Source organism: Ascaphus truei, chromosome 6 (assembly GCF_040206685.1).
Source record: "Ascaphus truei isolate aAscTru1 chromosome 6, aAscTru1.hap1, whole genome shotgun sequence".
In the NCBI taxonomy this organism is placed as follows: Eukaryota; Metazoa; Chordata; class Amphibia; order Anura; family Ascaphidae; genus Ascaphus; species Ascaphus truei.
Genome location: NC_134488.1, coordinates 79,698,153 through 79,714,717, shown reverse-complemented (window position 1 = coordinate 79,714,717; position 16,565 = coordinate 79,698,153). Strand labels below are relative to the sequence as shown.

General features: G+C 38.6%; 1 protein-coding gene across 4 annotated transcripts; it reads left to right on the top strand.

Moving 5' to 3' along the window:
* The first annotated feature begins 569 nt into the window (after positions 1–569).
* Positions 570–15,116, top strand: LOC142497306 (myo-inositol 2-dehydrogenase-like). Of its 4 annotated transcripts, none has more exons than XM_075604915.1 (10): positions 570–638; positions 1,308–2,074; positions 4,487–5,080; positions 6,599–6,669; positions 7,047–7,155; positions 7,329–7,459; positions 8,952–9,059; positions 9,556–9,674; positions 10,604–10,760; positions 11,000–15,116. In XM_075604915.1, the coding sequence occupies exons 2-10, from the start codon at positions 1,830–1,832 to the stop codon at positions 11,146–11,148; spliced, it is 1,683 nt and encodes a 560-aa protein (XP_075461030.1). In that variant the 5' UTR covers positions 570–638; positions 1,308–1,829; the 3' UTR covers positions 11,149–15,116. The 4 variants fall into 4 exon arrangements, 3 of the variants coding, with proteins under 3 accessions (XP_075461030.1, XP_075461028.1, XP_075461029.1); XM_075604913.1 differs by having other exon boundaries at positions 621–734; XR_012802229.1 differs by lacking the exon at positions 570–638 and having other exon boundaries at positions 645–2,074; positions 11,000–12,056; positions 12,641–15,116.
* The last annotated feature ends 1,449 nt before the right edge of the window (positions 15,117–16,565 follow it).

The following is a 16,565-nucleotide window of genomic DNA, read 5'->3' as shown; positions in this document are numbered from 1 at the left end:
CAGATCGCGGTCTGTGTATCTCAGCGCACCGCCTGTCAGCAGCGCAGGTGCGCTGACTCTGGGAGCGGGGCCTTAGCCTTAGGCTGCGGTCCCACTAACTACTACAGAGCACGCCATCAAGCCCCGCCCCCCCCAGTACCTCCGGTCCCAGTTCCTACCTTGTCGTGCGCCTTTCCCCAGCGTTTTCAGGCAGGCAGGGGAATTTGAGTTTAGTGTTTGCGATGGAGGCGTGGCTCGCCCCCGCCAGCGGTTCAGCCAATGAGGGCGAACCAGCTGTGGGACGTCATGGCCATGCCCCCGCAAACCCACCGTCACGCCCCCTCCCATCGCAAACCTTCTTTCTCTCCTCAGACCGTAGATCGCGGTGTAGCGCTGTGCACGCGTGGCGCGCGCCGCCCCCTGCCGTGTGCGCGCCGCCCCGCTCCTCCCCCCTCGGCGCGCGTGCCACAGTGAAGACCGGGGGCGCACCCTTAGAATTCTTGCATTTCAGCCAGTATTTGAAAAGAAGCTCATAGCAAACATACTTCCAACCACTAGGAGGCTACCCCTTGATATTGGAGCAGTTTCAGAGCTGTAGATTAAAGCATGATCTCTATGGCATCAGATCACTTCCTGTTAGCCTTTTCTTCCGGATCCAGGTTAGCTGAAAGGTTGCTTTAGGTCTGGAGATAAACTGGACTTGAAAAGTGCCTGTAAACCCAGAAAGGGGGAGGGAGAAGGATCCTGTCTGCAGGGTGATTATTTCCAGCAGCTGCAGAAAGGCTGTGGTAATAACTGGGGAAAACGAGCAGCACCAACGTTTACTTTGTTTTGGAGGGGGGGACAGAGAAAACAAATGAGCATTATAGAGGGAGGTGTTATCTCATCTGTCAGATAGGGAAAGATCATATCAGAGGAAAGTAGAGGTTTTACAAAACGTGAGACGGGTATGGAAGAAACCTCTCACACTAATGAAGAAGTAATACGGTCTGCAGGAGGACATTGGCAGAATTACAATGGGAAACAAAATACAAAGTATTTGGAGTGATAAATACAATGAAATGCTTTGACAGGAAGAATGCAGACACCCCAGTGTGAGGCATGTTTACAGACACCCCAGTGTTAGGCACAATTACAGACACAAGCAGTTTTTAAAGCAAAATTATAGAATGCACTGGGGGCTTATATCTTACATGTTGAGGAAAGTTTGCAAACAACAGGAAGGCAGGTGACGTTAGTGTTGAGTTTTGGGATGCAGAGTCAACAAACTACTTATTTACACGGGAGATCTGGGGATTTTCCTAATAACACTCATATCCTGTTAACAGGGAAGGAGGGGACTGCTTGTGAGATGCAGAGTGTAAGGAGAGAGAAGACCCACAGAAAACAGGAGTGAGACCTAGTGTGTTTGAAAGAGAAACTTGTAACCGAAAACAATGGGAAGAAGACAGAAGGAAGAAGTTGCTCAATGTAAAAGGAAGCCCGAGTTGGATTTACAATAGTAAAATAAGACACCTAAATATTTGCAGAAAGACAGACAGGAGGCTGACATTGAAGAAATACATTTGCATGTTTTCTACATAAAGGAAGCTAAATGAGTGTTGCTATAGACGAAATGTGAGCAATGAAAGAAACGGGGACATGGGACTTTTTTTTTAGATTGTTTTACTTGGATGTGTCTTATTTGTGTCCCAGAGGAAGCTGACAAAGCAGAAGTGTAGCGGATCAGGGAGGATTAAGGATTTTTAATTTGCACGTGCCTGTGATATTACAATGAATAATCTATGAATATTTTCTAAGTAACGCAGCAGCATTATTACGCAGGCTTGAACTTTCCCAAACCCGTAATCATGGGGAGGAAAAAGAAAACCTTGCATGACTATGCCGCGGAATTCACCGATTTAGCCGTGAAAAGACATTTAATTGAGCACAGGGAGTCTGCGGAGACATCTGTGGTTGAGACGCTGTACTGCAAATCCTGCGAGCTGCCCATGCGGGTGAGACGAGACCGTATCCTGGAGCATCTGGCTTCGGGAAGGCACTACAGGAACCGGCGGCTCATTAAACAGCACGTGAGCAGGGCCCCTCTCCTCCTGTAAGTACTGAGTCTGGTGACCTACCTGCAGTGCTCTGTGCCTGTCCCAACAGTAACATACTTCCTGGGATTGCTGTAAAGACGTAACCACTTCCACCCCACTCATACAGTAAACTAACTCTCATCTGACCTCAAGATCAGTTGTAACTGATCAGTATATTACTGAGCAATATGTTGGGACAACACTGCTCTGTATAGGAAAGGTTATGTATTTTTACAAGTTAGTTAACAAGCCCTTAGAAAACATTGGGCCGGTGGTGGAAAAAAAATAAAATAATGTCACTGTATTGCAGAACCGTTATATAAAGTATTTACTACCATGATTTGTAACATTTGCCTCATACGCTCAGTTTGCTTTTTTTAATGTATCCCTGGAAGCCTGACGGTGAAACCCCACAATCACAAATCATAGGATGTACAATAATGATTACTTTTGCTGTAATCTGGCATGTAGCAGTTGTTAGTAATAAGTATGATACTAAAATAAAAACGAATTAACACGTATTTAGTCAATGCTAGAAATATCCTTTTGCCAGGTTACGCCCTTTTCTGTGGGGATAACTTCAGTATATTCTCACTCAGCCAGTTATCTATAATGATGTAGAGCATGGTACCCCAATCTGGCGTTAACTGCTATTCAAGTCAATGGGACTTTGCACTGGATCGGGTGGGATGTATTATCTTGCATGTATTACTTTGAATCCCAGTGTTAACTCTATAATACATTGTACATTTTAATGGCTGTTTCATAAATATATATTCTGTTAATACTGCCTGCACATGGGTGGAATGGAACGCACTGAATATATACATTTCGGACAAAATTGCCTGGAGTTTGTAGAATTTAATAGTGAGGAATTACCTGTTTTAAATTTGTAAGCTTTTATGTAGGTTTACAGACACAGTTTATGGGAGAGTGGAAATTAAAACGGTTTTAGTAAAATGTTGGGGGCAACATTTTTTTTACATTTTAGGTTAACTGGCTTTGCACTTCATTAACCCAGGCTGTGCTAAAAAAGAAAGGGGTGTGTGTGGGATGTGCCGAGCACACGCGTTGTAAGTGAAACTTCTTTGCCTTTGCGTTTTGTAAATCTCAAGTGTTTCATTCAATCAAAATCAGAAAAATCAAAATTTTCAATTGACAAAACGCAAAGAAATTTCAATTACAACGTGCGTGCTCTGCACACACCCTTACCGAACATTACGCTCAATACAGTATGTGATCAGGAAGGAAAGACAAACAAATAGACCAATCATTGTTTGGAACACTATCTTTGAATAATTTAAAGCAGCAGTCTGAGCTAATCGCTATTTTATAATATATAATCTTCTTTCCCTTTCCAATGCTGTCTTTATTTTCAAAATCTAAGGCCCCGTTCAGGAGATATAAACATTTTACATATTAAGTGTCCTGGAGGTTAAAATGGAGCACTCCCCAGAGCCCAGTGCAGGCTAAAGGTTACCATGGAAACCTCCGGTGCTAGAAATGCATTTGTAACACTTTTTAAGAGCAGGACATGCTCAGGTGCACGTTACTAGCATTCAGGGTTAAAAACTCATACAGACAATTCAAAGATATGTGCAATAAAAAGGTTTTTCTTAGAGTGAAGGATACAATTGTAAGTATAGCACAGAACATTTTCCTTTGTGGTTTTTAAAATATGTATTTTTATCACACAACCTAAAGAAATGGTAGCAAAGAAAGTTGCAATGCTTCTTATGGTAAGTGTGTGACATCTGTGAGGTAGCAAAATAAAACCGAGCAGCAGTATGTATTCATGAAGTTTAATCTTCAGTTCAAGTATGGTGCAATACTTGATTAGCGATAACGGGTATCAAACCTTAGTGGCCAATTTGGAACATTAATCATACAAAAACCTTTTGTTCACATGAAGAACATATCATTAAAATAAATACAGCTGTGTGACACTGTATAATGTTAACATTTGCTTGAGATGTCACCTTTTTGCCTTTTAAAGGCAAGTTTTAACACACCTCCCAAGCAGTGCAAGATATTTTGTAACACTTTCCTGTTTGAGATCATTTGTTGCCACTATTACCAGCCATTTGAGCTGTAAACTGTAACAATAGATAATATTACCTTAGTAATATCAGGATACATTGTAGCTGCTGAGTTACATTAACTGAAAGATTGATTGATTGAAACTGAGAGGCAGCCATTTAGTGAACCCTGGGAAGCAGGATCTTTGCTAATTGATTACCAATCGATCGGCAGCCTAGGTAATTAGTTTTTAATAAAGGTAATCAAAGGCTGCATATATTAAAACAAAAAAAAATGTAAGTGCCGCTTGGATTGCCTCATTAAAGTTAAAAAAAAAAAAGTGCATTTCATGATTTTTCCTTTTTCGATGTGATTTATAATACATAATATTATTTTACCTTTGTATACAGATCAACAGGCGCAGACCTTGGAGGGAGCCTTCCAGTTACACTGGACTCATCTCTGCTTCCTCAGCCTTCATTTATTCTACCATCTAACCTCTGCAGTACTAGTATCAGCACAAGTGCCAGCTATAACATGGTACCCTCTCCTACATCATATCATCATCAGCCCTTGATCTCTGTTCACCCAAACCCTATCAGCTCTACTACCAACATAAATTCAGGCAGAGAGGACCACTCCCCCTCTACCTCCTCCACCCACCCATCATCATTCGGTGCCATCCATATTCGAAATCCATCCATGTCTTCAAAGCACACCAACCAAAGGCTCATTATATCAGAGGCTTCCAACAGTGTGCTTCCTGGAGGGGCTGCAGGAACTTATAGCAATTCCTTAGGAAACAACATTGGCCTTGCTGTTTTTGGAGTGGGTCACGGCAGCAAAGCACTGCTGAAAAGCTTAACAGAAGAAAAAGGATGCTTTCTTTATTACATTGTGGAGGACCAATTGGCTGAAGTGGAGAGAGCTTTTAGTGATGAATTATTGGTGAAAACCCGGGTGGTGCGAGAGCAGGACACAGACCTTGTTTTCAATGACCAGCGGTAAGATTTGCTAGTAAATGTCAAGCTGTGCTATGCCATGCACTTGAATGCGCAGTAAGTGTATTATTGTGTAGTGCTGTTTAGTAAAAATGGGCTTCAGTGTTTAATTTCAGAAATGGGTTTGAGCAATAACAAACAGAATGTAACATTTATGATTTTAAAAAGTTTTTTTTGTGATTATGAATTGGGAATATCTGTTCTATAGGCACAAACGATCATTAGCTGTTTTAATTAATTTTCATAATGAATGTTAGCAAATGTACTATTTTGGGGATGTTTAGTTTTAATGTATTACTAGTTCAATGTAATCTAATCTTTCCCCCCGCCCCCTTCCATCAAGATCAGATATGGGGGTAAGAAACGGATTAAGTGGAAAGATGTGAACACTGGGCACAGCAATCCTCTGGGGAGGAAGGGTTATTCCAATGGGGATTTGGGTGTTATGGTGTCACAAGTTCATTTACATTGGTAGATCTGCCATGTTTGAAGATCCACGTCTAAAACTGCTTATCATTAGCAATCCATAAATGTCAATGACTAAAAGAAATACCTCAATAATAAGTCAGAAACATCTCTACAAATGTTATTACAATTAACACAGAATTACAGATTCTCTGCAAAGTGTGTGTGTGTGTGTGTGTATAAGATGACAATTTAAGGGGCAGAAGATCATACTGTAAATTTCATGAGTTGCATTAATATATATATTTTTTTAATTATTGGATAGTTGCCGACCTTCACTTTAATGCATTATTCTGGCAGCTAAAGAAGTTACTTTATGAAAGAAACCTTAAAAAGCTTTTCAGATAGTCCTAAGAGTTCACAATACCTTGATGAATAGCAGTTATTTATTGCAGCTTGCAAACAGTATTAAAAATATTATAATGTAATCATTTATTACAAGATTCTTGATATGACATCTTAAATTCTTAGTAAGGGAGCACCCAAACTACATAATCCATGACGCATTTCACAGCATCGTGAGAAGAGGTTTTATTTGAATCAATCTAGACAGAAAATCTGAAAGTTCCCGATTAAGATTTTAATTATTTAAATGGATAGGACAGAGTTACATCAGACATTTTATTAACCGTGCCTAAAATAAAAAACTGTGGTTACTTTGAATTAAAATATTTTATAAGGGTGAAAAAATGATTAGCAGAACTAGTTAGGCAAAAGTAAGACTTCACTGTTATTAACCTTAGTTGATAAAAAAATCAACTGGACCATCCATTAATAAAACAACTTGTATAACATGTTTAGCTTTGTTCCGGTTTGCTTATCAGCTCTTATAGAAGCAGAACAGATTTTTACCCAAAGGGCTGAGATCCATCTCTCAGGAATGACACAGGGAACTTTAAAAGCCCTGTCTGTTACCAAAGTTATTATATTTAGTAGTGTATAAAAGTGCCTTCTTTCGACTTAAACGTCTGCTTAATAGTCGTGGAGCCAGACATACACTATGTATTGCCATTGGTCAGTCATATTATTTTCTTTTGTTTCTTTTTCTGTTTTCAGAGTATCAGGAGTTATTATTTGTTCCCCACCAGAAGTCGCTTCTGTGATAGTCTTGGATGCGTTAAGAGCCGGTAAGAAGTCTTGATTAATACAATGGAAGTCGTTCTATATATTTCTATTGCTAGGCTCTGAAACTCGCAGGAGACCTCTAGTAGCTAGAGATGGACAAACGTTTAGCCAAATCCGATGCGAAAATGCTGTTTCTTCGCAAGTAAGGTTTTTTTTTTTTTTTTTTAGAATTTTATGCTTTTGCACGGTTTTTGAAAAAGGTTTGCAAAGACATAGGAAAGTTTGTCCCAAAGTTTGCGGGCCGAACTTTGAGACATTTGCACACTCGCTACTAGTAGCAATGTCAGGTTTATGAGCTTTGCTGAATATTGAGCACTCTGAATTTATAATCAATCAGCCGAGTTGTTGCATATCATTTTGTGGGGGTTTATTTTTGAAGGAAAAGCGGTGTTGTGTGAGAAGCTTCTGAGCATAGACCGACAAACTGCTGAAGCTTGCTTTGATGAAGCTGACAGATATGGAAAACCACTGGTGTGCGGTTTCTACAAGTAAGTATTAAACAGTGGCATCTGTATTAGAGAGGTAAACAGAGATGTTCTATGTATAATTTAAAGAACATTGGGTAATTCAATAATTAGTATATCCTTAGGCAGTTTTGGTACCAGGTATGTTTGTGAACATTTTTTTTTTTAACAAAAGGGATATTGACCTGTTCACACAGGCGTTTTGACCCAGCCCTGCAGTTCTTGTATAAGAAGGTCCGTGAGAACCGTGAACTGGGAAGAATTCAGAGAATTTCGACTGTCAGCCGGACGTATCCCTCAGCTTCTCTAAAACATCTGAAAACATCAGGTAGCATTTGTTGAGAATCTAAAATTGCAACTAAAGTTATTAATGGTTAATTGTGTAGGGTTTAGACTGTGTATAGTAACTTGCTTCAATAAAAATGTTCCTGCACACTAAATTACTGATATGTAATACAACACAAAGGCTATGTTGGGCTCAGTAGTGAAGTAATTGGGCTCAGTAAAGTGGAATATAGGCTACAAACAGGGCCGGCTTGGTATTACGCAGGGTTCTGTGCTTTATGGCTTTCGCGGGCCTTCTACATGTTCCCGGCACGACACCTCCTCCTCAGATGTCTCAGCGCCATGTGGCGTCACATCATGGCAACGTGACGGCATTTGACGTTATGGCAGCATGGTGACGGAGCCCTGCAGGAGGAGATGCCGCTGGACCAGCTAAGAGATACTTAGAGGACTAGCACTCTTCCCCGAAAATCATTTTAATTGTGGCGAAGAGAGCGGGTATCAGTGCAGGGGTACCAACGGCACCGACATCAAGCTAGCCCTGGGTATAAATAAATGTGAGCTGTGACCTTCTGAACTATCTGCACACTCAACTGCATACTAACTGATTTTAAGACAGAATTATGCTATATCCTGCTGCCCCATTTTAGTTCCTGTATTTATCAGTGTGGGTTTCTATTCATCAGTAATTAGAAAGTGCAGAGAAGAGTCGCCAAATTAATAAAGGCAATGGAAAATCTGACTTATGAGGAGAGGCTAGCTAAACTGGATCTGTTTATATTAGAAAAAGAGGCGTGTAAGAGGGGATATGATAACTATATGCAAATATAGTCAGGGACAATACAAGGAGATTTCAAAAGAACTATTCATCCCAAGTGCAGTGCAAACAACCAAGGATCATCCCTTAAGGTCGGAGGAAAGGAGATTTCACCAGCAACAAAGGAAGGGCTCTTTACAGTAAGGGCAGTTACAATTTGGAATTCATTACCCATGGAGACTGTGATGGCCGATGCAATAGATATCTTTAAGAAAAGGTTAAAACTTTTTTTTTTTTTTTTAAAGGAAAGGTATACAGGGATATACCAAATAAGTAAACATGGGAAGGATGTTGAACCAGGGAGAAATCTGATTGCCATTATTGGAATCAAAGCAATTTATTTTTCCCTTAATGAGACATCATTGGATAATATTTCACTGGGACTTTTTGTTTGCCTTCCTCTGGATCAAGATATTGTAAATATAAATCTAGGAAAGGTATCTGTCTAAATTAAATATAGGTTGAAGTCGGTGGACATTTGTTTTTTTTGTTTGTTTGTTTTTTTTGTTTGTTTCTTTTTTTTTCAACCTAATTTCCTGTGTATGTAATTAGGCAGACCATACGGTTGCAGGCTATGTTGCACCATGAATCATAGAAACTAAATAAACTTATCTCAAAAGAGTAAGGCTCCAGATCTTCAGTTTGCTGGAACCTATTGATTTGTGTGAGTGAGAAAAGAACCCATCAGTCTAAAGACGTCTTTGTGCTTTGTTTGCAGGTGGGATTTTCTATAACACTGCCGTGTTTGATATTGATATCATCAGTTGGTTATTGGGAGAAAGTGCCCCTGATACAATATTTTCTCTAGGTCATTCCTTCTGTCCAGGTAGGAATGAAAAACTCAGATCATCTCAATTACTTTCAGAAATGTAAACGTAAGTGTGTCACCTTTTTCCAGTTAAATAATGATAATAAATATTAAGCTGAGTATGTGTTCTGCATATAACTGTGTTTTGAATATAACTTTGATTGTTGATTCCGGGTAGGACCCAGTGAATGTCAGTGAGAATGGGGTTTGCATGATACCATGTAAACCAGGGGTAGTCAACTCCAGTCCTCAAGTGCTACCAACGGGTCAAGTTTTGAGGCTATCCATGCTTCAGCACAGGTGGCTCAGTCAAAGACTGAGGCGCTGATTGAAGCATGGATAGCCTCAAACCTGACCTGTATCGCTTGAGGACTAGAGTTGGCCATCCTTGATGTAGAGTCACTAAGGAAACTAGTAAAATCTGTTTATATGAATGCTTCTGAAATGTAGTCACTAGGCTGTCCAGGACGGGGCAATGTTTTTCCTTTTAAATGCATTCTCTCTGGTCATATAGATATGGCTGCCCTGAAGGATGCGGACACTGTTGCTATCAGCATGAAGTTTGCTAGCGGAGCTATTGTGAGTTTGGATATCAGTCAGCACTGCACCAAAAGCTGTGATCAAAGGCTAGAGGTATTGTTAATTAAAACCCGTATCTGAAATTCTATTCACCTGGAGCATTGGTATAAAAGGATAGGAACTAATATGTGCAGTTTAATTCATATCTCTACAGGAATGTCTGGATAATTATGCATTGATTCTCTGCTCGTAATGAACAAAATTTGCATGGAGAAGTGTAAATCCTCTGCACAGGGTTTCACTTGAATCAGGGGTGGCCAACTCTAGTTCACACGGGCCACCCTTAGGTCAGGTTTTAAGGATATCCCTGCTTCAGCACAGGTAGCTCAGTCATTGACTGAGCCACTGATTGAGCCACCTGTGCTGAAGCAGGGATATCCTTAAAACCTGACCTGTGGGTGGCCCTTGAGGACTAGAGTTGGCCACTCCTGACAAACGTTATACTTTCAGCAAATACAGTGTTAAAAGTTTTTGTACAAAAAGCTTATGCGGACACATATGCATCAATTAATGTATGAATTAACCAAGCTTATTATGTTTACCTTGATTAGATGTCCAGGTAATAGAACAACTGGTGCTTCCCAGGTGAAATCTGACGCATAATCTGTTGCTGTTCTCGCTTGTGTCTGCGAGGAACATGCAAAGTACTTTGAAAGTGGCCGATCACGGAAAATCACTTTCAAGTCGGAGTATATTGAATTAGCCCCCAAGTTTGTCCATCTATTGTGATCCCTGGCAAGGTTTAGTTTCTATAACAAACTTTGTAGGCTAAATCACCATGAAAATGGCTCACCCTTTGCTCATCATTTGGTTTTAGTTCTCATTTCTCTTTGTATATAAATATCATCTTAATATTGCATAGTAATATTGGGATGTTCTTGGGAGCTCCTGCAGAAATATGTTTTGTAAAAGGTATGATTCAGCTGTACATGGAGAGCAATTATTTGCAATAAAACATAACTTCTGTCAATTTTATTCTTTAGGTTCATGGTTCTCAAGGGTCATTACGAATAGACAATCAGAACCCGCTGGGCATTATAGAGAATGGTACATTAGCTCACTTGTACTCCCAAACACGGGATGAAAGGTACCAGGAAGCATATAGAGAGCTTTTTCGCCACTTTCTTCGAATCATTAAAGGTTAGTAATTTACTACAGATCGTGTTTCCCATAGCAAATAAACTGATATTTGAGCGGTTTCAGTTGGATTAAGGTATTCTTATAGCATCTTACCACTGCATACTGTACAAAATGACTTTGCTTAATGCAGCAGGTTTTACACCTATTTTTTTGAAGAGGTCTCTTTGCACATTTCTAGGTGGGAAATGTAGAGTGCCATAAAAAACATTAAATATGCCCACAATATATGTTTCTTGTAGGAAAGGAGCGTCCTGCTGTCACCAAAGAGCAATATATTTGTGCCATCCAGGTAGCAGCAGCAGCTGAGCAGTCTTGGCAGAATGGTTCAGCTGTAGACCTGCGCAATGAGGCAGTGGATGTATCCATCATCAAGACTGAGATCTTATGAAACAGAAGTCCTACTCCGCAGGCTCTGCTACAGGGAAGTCTTGTTTTCGCAGGTGGTGATTTCACCAAATGGCAGTTCTTCTCCACATTTATTCCAATAAACATGTCTTGCACTTATGTTCACAGAGAATGCTGCCTAAGCAGCGTTAAAATGTCCTTCCTTGTTTCTGAAGTAATGAATAATCTTCAAATCCTTCCTTTCAATGAGCAAGAAGATGTACATTGTTCAATGCTGGAGCATAATATGAACTCGTAAGGGTTGAAAGGCAGAAGGGAACCATACTTAGGTCTTCTAAAGTACAAGCTGAATGACTCTTCCATCACTCCCTGGCCACCTTCTTGCATATTACTCCTTCAGACTCCACTATCTAAAACTGTGTTGGCTGCTCATTTACAAATGTATTATCTGAAATGGTTAATATGAACTATCTTTAGGAATATGTTGCAGAGCACGTCTCTAAAAATGTAAAATGTACATTTTTATTCCAGTCCAGAGATCAAGAAAACTGGATAGTCACTTGGAATTATTGAAATCCTCAGGCTGTGAATTAGCTGCAGTGTACACCACGGTTACCTACATGACAGGCTTTTGGGCTTGCTCCATATATTTAGTCCATTTTGCCTGCATTTCAAAGGAGACCAAAGGACCTGCAACTCAGGAAGAAATGCAAGCAATCAATGACCACCTTATCTGTATGGTGAACAGAGTCTTGGCAGGAGGGTGTAAGCTTAGTCCTCTCCTGCTCACACTTCAAAAGTTAGGCAAAGAGACTGTGGGAGGCAGAAATGAACCTATTTGAGGCTTCTGGGTCAATGCTGTTTGATTGTGCGGTCTGTACATGTAAGGTGCTGGAAAGTGGACCTAAATTCACTGAGTAGCTACGTGCTAAAGCTTGTTTAATACTGGAAGTAAGTTAAATGAAGTCTTTTTTTTATACGTATATTTATGTGTACACACCTTCAGCATTATTCTATGCATTTCAAAGAGCACATATTTTTTTTTTTTTTTTTTTTTTTTGGTGTCAACCATTGTTTTTGCCTGGTAGCTTCAGGTCAATATTACTGTATTTTTCCTTTTTAGAGCGATTTTCTTAAATGTGGGCATGGGCAAAGATATTGAAAAAAATATATGCATTTTTAGTAATAAAGAGGTGGGTTGTTGCACGGAAGGGATTCACTGCATTTAAGTAGTCAATTCCTTAATCCATCCCCATGTTTTAGTTTTAAGTAGCAAAGTTGTGAATAGAGTTTATATCCTCAAGGAAGCTTTGTCAAAAACTCTTAGATTTCTTCATGAGTTTAGGCACTTGAAAATATTTATTGAGTACAAATTATCTGGCATTATACTACACATTATTCTAGGTATTATATCTTGTACCTAATGCACATGTTGTACACCGGTGGCCCAATGTAAGGCACATTCTCATAGCATGTCGGCAATGCCATGTTTTAGAATGTGTCTATCACTAGACTTGTGATTCTTCTTGTTTCAGACCATCTTAAGACCGAGGCTCCCTTTGCCAACCAGGATGAAGTCATATTTTTAACACCTTTTCAATTCCTGTTAAAAAAAATTATGCAACTGATTTTCCTGTGAGTCATTTGTCCTTGGTAATCCAAATTCTTGAGTGCCTTAATGGCAATGCCATTATATGCATGTGTGAGCCTTCTGTCAGGATAATCAGAAATAGTGTAACATGCTGTGGATTTAAATCCACAATAGACATAGTGTACAAACTTTAATCATTACATTTAAATGTAGAATATTCAGCATGGAGTTAGGCAGGACATACATTAGTCCTTTATATTTAACATACAATATTGAGTACTTGGAGGTTTGTATACGGAGTTTCTTGCACTATGTAGAAAGACTTTTTTGTGGCTGTACCAATGTTGCAGTCCACTTACCAAAACAAATATACTATTCTTTAGAATAATATCAATCAACATCTTGAGTGGGCAGCAGGTTTAGTGTGGCTGGCAGTTAGCAGGGCAAATTAATCTACATTCTAATATGTAGCGATCGCACAAGCAAAGCGCCTCTGAAGCAGATGACTCATACTAAAGCTGTAGTAGAAGAACTGTGTCCTATTAAAGTTCTTGTTTGGCCTGTATGCAAATAATTGTAGCTTCCTGTTTGACAACAACTAAATTAACAAAGCACCATCACTGCCATAAAGACCTTCAATATGTTGTGGAGAAAATATACATCAGCAATAAGGCTGTGTGTGGGGTAAGACTATTATTTTAAATGATCTCACCTCTATGCTTCTAATCCCAAAGTGCCTTGTGTCATTAAGGATGGGATTACTTGAGATCATTACACCAGTGATGTGCCTTTCTGCCCCAATAAAATGCTTCAATTTTATATTATCACTTCTCATAAGATTTGTCTTGTTAAACAAAGAATACCTGTTTTTTTAACAATTGACAACCATGGCTATTACTGTTTGATAAGCACCATTCAGTGAGTGAACCTTCTAGAATAACAGCAAGGGGATGGTTAGGTCATGAATATTTGTTACATGAGTAAAGTGTGTGGACAATGTAGACCCGTTCCATATTTGTAATACATAATTATACACTGTATAATTTACATATGCTGATGTCACTTAGCTGTATGTAGGCATTTTTATTTATTATTATACATGAATAGTCCACAAATATCAGCAGGTTCAACACTGCTATTTCAGAGACACATTTCAACAAAATACGTGTGGTGTTCTGTGTCAAAATGTAGTAGAGGTAAAAATATATCAATCTCAGATATATTCATTGAACTGCAAGAGCGTTGATTTGAGGCACGATCACATGGAAACTCATGACTTTAAATGGGAATTTTTGGTTTACTGTTGAACTAGCACTATTGCAGTTTAATCAATAATCCCCATAGTGTTACCAGAGAGACTTTAGTCACCCCACAATGTTTGTTAATAACAATAATTGCAGTGTAGAGCATATTGAATCCTCAAAAATATGTCTAGATATTAACACCTCAAAAAAGGCCACACATTGATAAAACATTTGGTATGGATTGAGCAATTTAACAATGTCAATCTCTGTATGGTCAAGAGATTTAAACATGTTTCATCTCCTCAGCTTTTTGAGACAAAAAGATCAAGGTTGTCGCTCAGGCCCTCAGCAACATAACACACTCCATGCTACAATTTTTCCTAAAAAGTACGGCAATGTTTCAGGTTTGACATATATAGGAAAATGTTCACATGTGCAGTATAAATTTGTGTTTGTATCAGGAAGTTCAATCATTACATAGGTAGCCGTATTTGTTTTTTTGTTTGTTTTTTTTCTTCAATTTATTTATTCGGGTTATTTGGGATGGAGCAAGCTAAGAAGTTGTTGGAAATCTCTACCAAATGTCCCATACAGATTATAGCAACACATACATTTAACTGACCAAGTACAGTATGGCAAAAACCACTGCTTGAAAATATTGAAAGGGTAGCAATTAATATTTTTATTTTCATGGGTTAGCGAAGTATTAAGTAATATAGCAAACTGATAGAATTCTCTTTACATCGTCATAACATTGCTTGTAGATCTAGTTGTAATGTCCAGCAGATTTTAATATAACATGTGAGGATGACAGGCAGCTTGCCTACATGTATTAGCCTTTGTTCGGATAGATGGCTGATGTTTTCTCACACCTTTGACTGTTACCTTTTTTTTTTGCCCTGTTGCTTTATGTTCTACTGGTCATCCTATTACTCTTGTTTAGCAACATAATGTATCTATGCTCTTTTTCAAATGAAGTTGCTGATCGGAGCTACAAAGATGTTCACAAAACTCTTCTGTCATTCTCTACTTAGGAATTCCATTCAACCCTCATATACCTTTCTATAGTTTCACTCCCCTCTAATTTCTCTGTTTCTGTTCATTTCTATGACAATAGTTGTGTAAACAAGTATATGAAACCAAAGGCAGCTCTTTATTAAAGAAATCTGATATTTATCCCTGTTGGTTTGGTGCTGTTTTTTTTTTTTTTTAAATTGTCACCATAACATTTATTGTAATCTTGATTTATTTCCAAATTAGAAAAAAGAAATGAAAAAACATTTGGTACGTACAGGAATCTGTCAATCATGGGTTTTTAAGTGCTCTTGAAATGTGATGTGGCTATATAAGGGCAGTAAAGCACCATGGAGTATTACTTTCTTCTGCTATAGAATGTAATGCTGGTGGTAACTTGAACTCTGACGTGTACACATACGAATGGTTAATGTGTAATATCTCATTACCAAGCGTGAGGTAAACTTGTAAAGATATAACCATTACCCAGTAACATTTGGAGAATTTTTACTTAATGGGGATTATGCCTGCATGTGTGACTATTTTTAGAGTCAATTCTGTAGTCTGAGTTTACAGTGTTCAGGAAAAAATATCTTATATTTCTCACTCAATCCTCATGAAAATGTGCACAATTGTAGGTCTGTTATGTAGATTGTCTACATTGTGCTTCTTATGTAGTGTTAACACAGTTATTATGTGAACATCAGTTGATTATGAATTTAGTTAAAAAGTACCAGGTACACGGCGGGAGGTTTATGTTCATTAAATGAGTAATAGGAGTGTTTCCTTTGTAGCTCGTGAATGTGTTGTAATCTAATATGAAACACTACAATTACTATAAAGTATGGTTCAAAGCGTGTGATCAAAATGTCTTCCTAATGAAACACACGCCCAAAGATGAGAACGCTGCAGTCTGATTGCATAATCAGAAACGCGTTGATCTAGCTGCTCCCACTCCTGAACTATACAAATTAGTTTTTCAGTCCTCCTAGTGACCATCCGTTATCAGGAAACATTTCATATAAGCGTTTTGGACCATAATTCTTGCTCTGTCTAAAACACTTTTATAACTTGCTTATCTTCTTTGCTACGCACTATTTTGTAACTATCCACTTGATGAATTCATCATGCCGCCACTAGATTCATTAGATTATCAAATAATTCTTAAATGTAAATCCGTAGCAGACCTACAGTATAATTGCTCAAGTTTCCATGAAAATGTAGAGATTTTTCTGCAAGATATGCCAAAAAATAAAAAGGGTCATGTTTATTCTGAATCCAGTGTAATTAATCTTTTGCATTTGTCCATTTCCAACTGCAATTTGTAATAAAGTGGCAGGAAGAACAATACTTTGGAAAAAAATAAATAAAAGTAGTTCAAGGATAATTTGGGATCTCTGAAACATACTAGATTTGGTTTGTGGAAACATTTTTACCTTTTTAAAATAGAACCTACTACAGTACTTGGTTTAAAACAAAACTGTATCCAGTGCAATTACTGATGCTGGCAAAGAACAATTGGAGAGAAGAAGGCGGCTGCCTATGCCAGTGAAACAGACCGGAAATCCTCTGGATCAGCAAACTATAGATTTATTGGCACATTTAAACAGC

Excerpts from the sequence above, each read along its gene's own strand:
- LOC142497306 (XM_075604915.1), top strand. The coding sequence starts at position 1,830 with ATGGGGAGGAAAAAGAAAACCTTGCATGACTATGCCGCGGAATTCACC. Across the intron at positions 5,081-6,598 it reads CTTGTTTTCAATGACCAGCG|AGTATCAGGAGTTATTATTT; the intron begins GTAAGATTTGCT and ends TTCTGTTTTCAG. Across the intron at positions 6,670-7,046 it reads CTTGGATGCGTTAAGAGCCG|GAAAAGCGGTGTTGTGTGAG; the intron begins GTAAGAAGTCTT and ends TTATTTTTGAAG.